Source organism: Phoenix dactylifera, chromosome 5 (assembly GCF_051530095.1).
Source record: "Phoenix dactylifera cultivar Ajwa chromosome 5, Ajwa_hap1_PhDact_Kaust_v1.1, whole genome shotgun sequence".
Classification (NCBI taxonomy): domain Eukaryota; kingdom Viridiplantae; phylum Streptophyta; class Magnoliopsida; order Arecales; family Arecaceae; genus Phoenix; species Phoenix dactylifera.
The window spans coordinates 23,640,094-23,649,028 of NC_143194.1; the positions used below are offsets into that span (position 1 = coordinate 23,640,094).

The window sequence follows — 8,935 nt, forward strand, 5'->3', positions numbered from 1 at the left end:
CCTCCGAACCCCAAGTGGGGTCCCACTGCTCCGAACAGGTCCATACCCGACGACCATCATCTGGCTCCAAACAAACTGTGGCTCTAAGATAACTCTGGCAGTGTGCTGAGTGATCAGTGTCTCTCTTCTGACCAGTAGAGACTGAATACCCAACCTTCCTGCCCTAGTCGGTTGGCATACCGACTCCCAGTCCACCAGATGAACCCCCCGGCCACTACCCTGCGACCCCAAATGAAGCTCCGAGCAAGCCTCTCAATCCTCATCAACACCGTCCTGAGGACAACGGTGTTCGACATCAAGTAGACAGGCATGGAGCAGAGTACATACCTGACCAAGGTCATCCTACTCATCATGGAGAGCGATGCCACCCTCCAACCCTCCAACCTCTGCTGCACCCGGTGCACCATGTCTTAACAGTCCGAGATACGCAATCTCCTCCCAATGATCGGAACTCCCAAATAGGTCCATGACCCATCCTGCTCTCTCATACCTAGTAGCCCCCTGATCTCCTGTCGCACCCGCACCGCAGTCCCCGGGTTGAAAGCAACTGTTGATCTTTGAAGGTTCACCCTCTGACCCGATGCCCAATAGTAATCCTTCAAAATCCTCTGAAGAACAATAGCATCCCTAGGCCGAGCTCTGGCCAGTAGAAGACAGTCATCTGTAAAGAGAAGAGGAGAGATCGGCTGGGCACCAGAGGCCGAAACATAGGCCTCCAGCACTTGATCCCCACAAGCATGTCGCAGAGCACGAGACAATGAGTCAGCACAAATGATAAATAGGTATGGGGAGAAGAGACAACCTTGGGGCAGTCCGACGGATGACCGAAAAAAAGGCGAAGGTGTGCCGTTTGTCACGCCCTGAATTCGATTCATAACACGACCGTGCTATTGCAAACCTTTGCTCGCAATAACACGCAACCACTTCAAAACTTCAAAACTTCAAATCAATTATGAACAATTTCATTTATGAATGTAATCAAATGTTTCATCATTAAGGATTAATACAGAGCTTCTAAAAATATCAGCATTTAATATTTCATTTTTTTCCATACTCCTAAAGCATGTCACGCTCCTTGCTCCTAGCAATCCTATTTATCTGTGAGAACATAAATGAATGGGTGTGAGCTATAAAAGCTCAGTAAGTAACCATGAGTAATCTTATCAGATCAAGTACAATGTTTTGCATGCTAGTGCATTATTTTAAGAAACTAACAGTTGTAACAAAGTAAACATTTCATATAAACAAACCAGTTATAAAACTATGTATGTCCATTTATGCAACTTCATAAACATGGTTATACATCATAAAACTTTTGCCATTATCCCATACTTTGAAATCCATACTTATCATTATTCATGCTTTGAAATCCGTACTTGTCATTATTCATGCTTGGAAATTCGTGCTCTTAGATGATAGTGCAGCTATGATCACTATTATTATCCGTGACAGGGCCATAATCTTTACCAACTATTATTCTCCATTGGCAGGGTCTAAGCCAAGCTATTATAACCCGCTGGCGAGGGCCTTATACCGAACCACTATAACCTATTGGCGAGGGCCATAATCTTTTCCAACTATTATTCTCCGTTGGCAGGGTCTAAACCAAGCTATTATAACCCGCTGGTGAGGGCCATCTGCCAAGCTACTATAACCCGCTGGCGAGGGCCATATGCCGAGCTACTATAACCTGCTGGCGAGGGCCGTACATAGCAATCTGAGAGTTCATAAACCATATCATGCTTTTCATGAATCTTATCGCATAGATACATTGGAAAGTAAATGATAACATCATGATGAATAAAACTCATGACCATGCTGAAAACTCTAATTTTCGTGCAACTTCTAAATCGTCACGAATTTATATACATAGCATGATAATCATGATAAATGTCATCTATTTAAAACCATGCAACACTTACTAACACATGCTTGATCCTCATTTTGCGAAAACATAAATAATCATATACTATTTTATAATCAAATAGTCACATGTATTTGATAAAACATAAGATTATATCAGGGTCACTTACTTTTTCCGCAATTCATATACACAATTCAAATTGCATAAATAATACTTATTCATTTTATAAATCATGATACATGATCTATAATAAGATTAAGACAGGTTACTTACGTTACATTGCTCACCAAATGCCAATTCTGCAATTACTTATCAACATCATCAAATTATTTGTTACTTGCACGTTCAACTTCATTTATTTATATCTTTCTTAATTAAGCAGTTTACAACCCATCTACAGGACTCAATTTCATTCTTAGGTCTCTAACCTGGTTCAATTTCCGATTTGGGTCTATTCAAATCCTCAATTTGGGTCTGACCTAATGTTTGAGTTCGGTCTAACCAATTTTCTGGTTCAGGTCTGATCCAATTTTTAGTTCAGGTTCAGATCTGACCCAATTTCTGGTTCATGTTTGGGTCATTGCATTCAGGTCCAAAGTTTAATTAGGTTCTGGATCAGGCCCTTAGCCTGGTTCAGTCACTGGGCCCATTTGTATTCAGGCTCAGAAACATAATTAGTTAATTTATAATTAAACCTTATAAGTTTTAATTAATTTAAAGGAAATCTAGCCTCAATCCATATTCAATTTAGTCCCTATATTAAAATTTGAGCTCTTCGGGCCTAGTTAGTTTTGGTTTTAAGACCACTGGGCTTGAATCAGGGCCCGGCCCGACCTCAGGCTTCTAAAGCCAAGTTTATTTGAAGCCCACTCCAGAATTAGGCCCATTTCAACCCACAACATATTTTATTTTATTTTTCTTTCTTCTTTTGTTTTTCTTCTTTTCTTCTTTTTCTTTTCTTCTTTTTTTTTTCTTTTCTTTTCTTCTTTTTCTTTTCTTTCCTTTCCTCCCTTCCCGAACCTTCTTCTCCTTCTTTTTTTTTTCTTTTCTTCTCCTCTTTTCCTTCTTCTTCTCTTCCCGATCTCCTCTTCCTCTTCTCCTTTTCCCCCATGAAGCTAGGAGATGAGCTCGGAAGGGCGCTGGGGAGGAGGCTGGCCCGAAACTGACGGCGCTGCGGCCAACCAGCGGCGCCCACGGTGGCTGCGGTCCAACCTGCAGCAGCCGCGGCCCGACTGGCCGCTCTCCTTCTCCACCTCCGATGTAGGAGATGGGGCATAGGCACCTCTCGAGGAGCAAAGGAACCAGCCGAAATCGGTGGTGCCCGCATGGTGCGCGGCCGACGCCCACAGTCGGCCCGATGGCGTCCACAGTGCCCCGAGCCAGCGGTGTCCACGGCTAAAACAGGGAGATTCCCCCTTTGGCTCTTCTTCTCCAATCATCTCTGGCTGAAATCAAACTGGTTCCGCCCATGGGAACCGGATTTGCATGAACCGAGAGCTCTATCCATGAATCGGGAGGTAGGTCTGCATTTTTGGATTTCTAGATCTAAGGTTTTAATGGAAGGGGAAGCCTTGATCGGGTGAAGGAGAAAGATCCTCGGCCAATGTCAGATCACAGCCGATCATTGGTTAGACCTTTCTCCTCCCTCTTCATCTTCTTCCTACCCTTCTTCTTCTTCTATTTTTCTTTTCATTTCTTTATTTTTCTTTTGTTTTGATCATTTATTTGGATAGATAGGAATATGAAATGGAAAGGATGGAGTGATCAAGAGACTTACCTAGCTCCGGGAAGGAGCTGTGGGGCTTTTCCGGCGAGCTGCTGCGTCTGCTCCGGCGACGCAGTGTGGGGATGAGTTGAGGGTGTCTCCTCCTCCATTGCTCCCGATCCAGCTCCTTTGCACAGACAGAGAAGGGAATGAGAGGCAGTGAGAGGGTGAGAGGCAGTGACTCACTGAGGAGTCCATGGCATTTATAGCCTCATCGGGAGGAAGGGGGAGGGAGAACGGCCACTGTTCGGCGGTTATAACCGCCTCAACAGCTTCCTTCCCGAAGCTACTATCCCTTGGATTTCCAGATGGGCCACCGACTACGATCCAGGTTGGCCCATCTGGACTCAATAATTACATTCTTCCCTCCTTAAAAGAAATTTCATTCTCAAAATTTTACATATCTTAATTCCTAACAAATGAAGGTATTTAATCTTTTATCTAACATTCCACCAAGCTTCCACTGCGCAAATTTGATCGAGCCCGACATTTCAAAGGCTTAACAACTTAATCTTAATTTGTATTAACTCTAACTTTCTCATTGAAGTGATAAAATTCTTAAACATAACATCTATAAGAATAGCTTTCTTAAGGGAGACGACATCACATAAAGACTGGTTCAATTCTTATGGTGTGCATTATAGAGAATTAGAAACCCAGATGATACAAAGGGGTCGAAAGATTTACAATCAATTGACACATGGCCTTCATGGAATAATCTAAAATGACACTTGTCACTATTTGGTCACTCATACCAGCATTCTACTAATTCAATGCAAAAGCTGAGCTCCCGATTCAGTAGGTTCCGAGTCGTTCTTCTTTTTATTTGGACAGTCCCGTGCCAAATGTCCATGTTGACCACAAATGAAGCAGACTCCCATCTTCTTAAAACAAGGCCCCCCATGAGTCTTGCCACAATAGGTACAAGCCTCAAATCTCTTCTTCTTATTTGTATTACCTTCAGGGTTCTCTGGCCTGTCACTCAGACTTTCTGTCATCTTGGGTCTCTTTTTGTCGCCCCTTTCTTTTTCTGATCTCTTCAATTCGGCTTCCAATTTTAGAGCCCTTTCCAATACATCCTGATAACTTGTGAAAATCAGAACGGCCAATCTGGATCTAATCCCATATCTCAGATCTTGTTCAAACCTATTAGCTTTACTTACCTCTTCCTCTATAAACTGGGGACAAAACCTGCCCAATTCATTGAACTTGCTAGCATATTCCAATACTGTCATACTCTTTGTCTGCTTCAGGGCCAAAAATTCATTCTGCTTTATCAATCTCACCGAATAGGGGAAGTACTGATTGTAGAATTTACTTTTGAATTCCTCCCATGTCAGTTGTTCACCATTTTTTTGAACAGCAGCCTTCATAGCTATCCACCAGAACTTGGCGTTTTCTCTAAGCATAGGAACCGCCAATTTGATCTTGACCTCCTCGAAAAATTGTAAGGCATCAAACATCTCCTCTATCTCTCGAATCCAGATCTTAGCAGCCAAGTAATCAGCCTCTCCCTCAAATATTGGAGGTTGCAGCCTTTGAAACTTCTCATAATAGGTATCTGTGGACGATACAGGTCGGAAGGTGAGCTGCATTTGCTGCTGCTACTGAAGAAGCTGTGCCACGACTTGGCATACACCAGCAAGATTTGCCTGAGTGGCTACGATGTTTGGAGCTGGCCTAACTGGCATGTTGGTAGCTTCTTGGGATGATGTTTTTACTCCTTTTCCTTTATAGTTAGCCAGTACTTCATTCTTGCTATCACTCATCGTTACCTATCAAAATATTGTATTAATTATTATTCATTTCATCACTATATATATATATATTTATATGTATATATATTTATTATTAAAATATTATTATTGTTCTTACTGTGATTCCAATTATGTGAAAGCTAACTTAGCTACCCATTCCCATGATTAATTTTAAAGTTTTAAATCATGGTTAAACTTTTTGTTCTGATACCACTAAATGTCACGCCCCGAATTCGGTTCATGACACGGCCGTGCTATTGCAAACCTTTGCTCGCAATAACACGCAGCCACTTCAAAACTTCAAAGCAATTATGAACAGTTTCATTCATGAATGTAATCAAATGTTTCATCATTAAGGATTGATACAGAGCTTCTAAAAATATCAGCATTTAATATTCCATTTTTTTCCATACTCCTGAAGCATGTCACGCTCCTTGCTCCTAGCAATCCTATTTATCTGTGAGAATATAAATGAATAGGTGTGAGCTATAAAAGCTCAGTAAGTAACCATGCATAATCTTATCAGATCAATTATAATGTTTTGCATGCTAGTGCATTATTTTAAGAAACTAACAGTTGTAACAAAGTAAGCATTTCATATAAACAAACCAGTCATAAAACTATACATGTCCATTTATGCAACTTCATAAACATGGTTATGCGTCATAAAACTTTTGCCGTTATCCCATACTTTGAAATCCATACTCATCATTATTCATGCTTTGAAATCCATACTTGTCATTATTCATGCTTGGAAATTCGTGCTCTCAGGTGATAGTGCAGCTATGGTCACTATTATTATCTGTGACAGGGCCATAATCTTTACCTACTATTATTCCCCATTAGAAGGATCTAAGCCAAGCTATTATAACCCGCTGGCGAGGGCCGTATGCTGAGCTACTATAACCCGCTGGCGAGGGCCATAATCTTTGCGAACTATTATTTTCCGTTGGCAGGGTCCAAACCAAGCTATTATAATTTGCTGGTGAGGGCCATCTGCCAAGCTACTATAACCCGCTGGTGAGGGCCATAATCTTTGCCAACTATTATTTCTAAATTAGTATGGTCTAAACCAAGCTATTATAACCCGCTGGCGAGGGCCATATACCGAGCTACTATAACCCGCTGGCGAGGGCCGTACATAGTAATCTGAGAGTTCATAAACCATATCATGCTTTTCATGAATCTTATCTCATAGATACATTGGAAAGTGAATGATAACATCATGATGAATAAAACTCATGATCATGCTGAAAACTCTAATTTTCATGCAACTTCTAAATCATCACAAATTTATATACATAGCATGATAATCATGATAAATGTCATCTATTTAAAATCATGCAACACTTACTAACACATGTTTGATCCTCATTTTGTAAAAACATAAATAATCATATACCATTTTATAATCAAATAGTCACATGTATTTGATAAAACATAAGATTATATCAGGATTACTTACTTTTTCCACAATTCATATATGATGAGAGCACAAAAGTGCGACCTACATGTCACCTAAATTAGTATTATTGCTAACCGATAATGATAAATTCACTGGATTAATATTATATTTGGGTTTGGCACAGATTTTCATAAATTAGAGATAAAATGCACATTGAGTACAAATTTGACTAAAGAAGAATCCCTTCCCAGATCCGACCCGGTTGAAGATCGGGTCGGGTCCGAGTCGGGTTCGGATCCGAGTCGTATTTGGGTCCGAATCGGGTCCATTTCTTTTGTGCTTTTGGAAAATAATTTTGGGTAAATCTAAATTGGCTATATCATAACTATAAGGTGCTGGGTGACCCATGACCTGAAAGAATTGCACTTGACCTCCAGCCAGAATAGATGACCCGTCTACAAGCCAAATTTCATATCATACTATTTTTTTATCTATAGACTAATTGGATAGAACTTGGTGTCTCCCAGCTCCCATCTTACGAGGGAAAGGAAAATCCAAGCCGCCCGCCTCCTGTCTTCAACACCATGATCCCACGGCAACCTCCAAATGATCCTGGTTTTCTTCCCGAATCATCGTCCACGGATCACGCCATCAACGCCTCAGCCCGCCAGCCAGCCACACCGTCTGCACATCCCAGCGTCCACGGCGTCCTCCCATCGATCTCGGATGATCGCTTCTTCCATTTCAGCGCGTTCCTAGTTTCCGGATCAGCGTCTCCTCCGTGATCCAAGCCGCCCGCGTTCTTCACGCGCTGCCATGAATATCCCAGCCGACACCCAAAGAAGGGAAGAACACCCCAGCATCTCTCCTTCCTCCCGTCGATCCCGCGCCCGGAGAAGAAAGGATCCGCGTTGCCCAAATTTTCTTCCATTTCAGCGCGTCTCCACCGCATAGCATCCGCCGTGATCCACTCCTTCCACGATCCGAATCCCAGCTCATCCCGCCTCTGCACCCATGGATCCACGGCATCCCGTAATCCACATGCTCCCAGCGCCCGGATCTCATCCGTGATCAACTCCTCCCCACGTCCCCACCTTCCGATTTCAGGCGTCCGTCCGCGGCTATAAAAGGAGAAGGAGGAAGAGGAAGGGGGAGTGCTCGGTTTTGGGGTTGAGGCCAAGAACCAGGGAAGGAGAGGTGTGCTCGGCTGCTTCGGTTGATCCAAGGAAGAAGAAGGAGCTCGGCTGCTTCGGCGGAGAAAAAAAAAAACAGAAGAAACAGAGCATTGCTCTGTTCGTTTGGAGAAGAAAGAAAGAAAAAAAAGTATTTTATGTTGTTCCACCGTGGGAGAGAAAGGGACATGTTTTCTTTCTTTTATTTTTGTTATTTTCTTCCTTTATTTTAATTGCAGAAGAAAGGTAGCATCAAGCTACCAATATTCATTTCTAGCATTGTAATCAATTTAGTTTTCTAAATCTATCATTTTTCTTTTTTATGCAATCCTTGTTCTAGGTTCAAGTTAATTTCTATTTTTTTTAATGCAATCTTTTAATTCTTCTTTGATGCAATACATTAAATCCTCCTTTATGCAATTTGAGTAGGCTTCAATCTCCTTAAGCACTATTTTCATCCATTTTAATTTATGCAAAAAAAAAAATTCTCCTTTGAATAGTTAAACATTTCATGAATTCATAAATACTCTTTGATTTCTAAGTACTTATCTTTTTATTATTTTTAAACAAAAAAAATTCTCTGGTAAATTAGAGAATCTATCATCATCCCCGACATCATGTTTTTTTTAGTTATTCAAAAATCGATTTTGAATCCGAGTGAACGTTCTAATTTTTAAGCAACTCCAATCGCCTCCCTGTGGATCGACCTCTTACGACCACTATTCTTCGAGTAGGAAAGGTAAGAGTAAAATTAAATTTAAACTTTGTTCGTCGGTTCTAACAACGATCTGTCTAGCATATTTTTAGGTAGACGAAAATCAGACGAACAGAATTTTGGCGCCGTTGTCGGGGAGGCAAATCGAGAAGCAAGAACGATCACGAAGATCAAATCGAATTTTAGATGCCCGGAGTGAACGCACTCCAGTAGTAAGTTTTTATTTTTATTAATTTTCCTTATTTTGATTATTTTCA

The 8,935-nt window shown here is 41.3% G+C and overlaps 1 protein-coding gene across 1 annotated transcript; it reads right to left on the reverse strand.

The window, feature by feature from the left end:
* Positions 1 to 4,399: 4,399 nt before the first annotated feature.
* Positions 4,400 to 5,224, reverse strand: LOC149753498 (uncharacterized). Its single transcript, XM_089923536.1, has one exon. It carries the CDS (start codon positions 5,222 to 5,224, stop codon positions 4,400 to 4,402), a length of 825 nt encoding a protein of 274 aa, XP_089779662.1.
* Positions 5,225 to 8,935: the final 3,711 nt, after the last annotated feature.

Bases quoted from the DNA above. Each gene is read 5' to 3' on its own strand.
- LOC149753498 (XM_089923536.1), bottom strand. From the start codon at position 5,224: ATGCAGCTCACCTTCCGACCTGTATCGTCCACAGATACCTATTATGAG.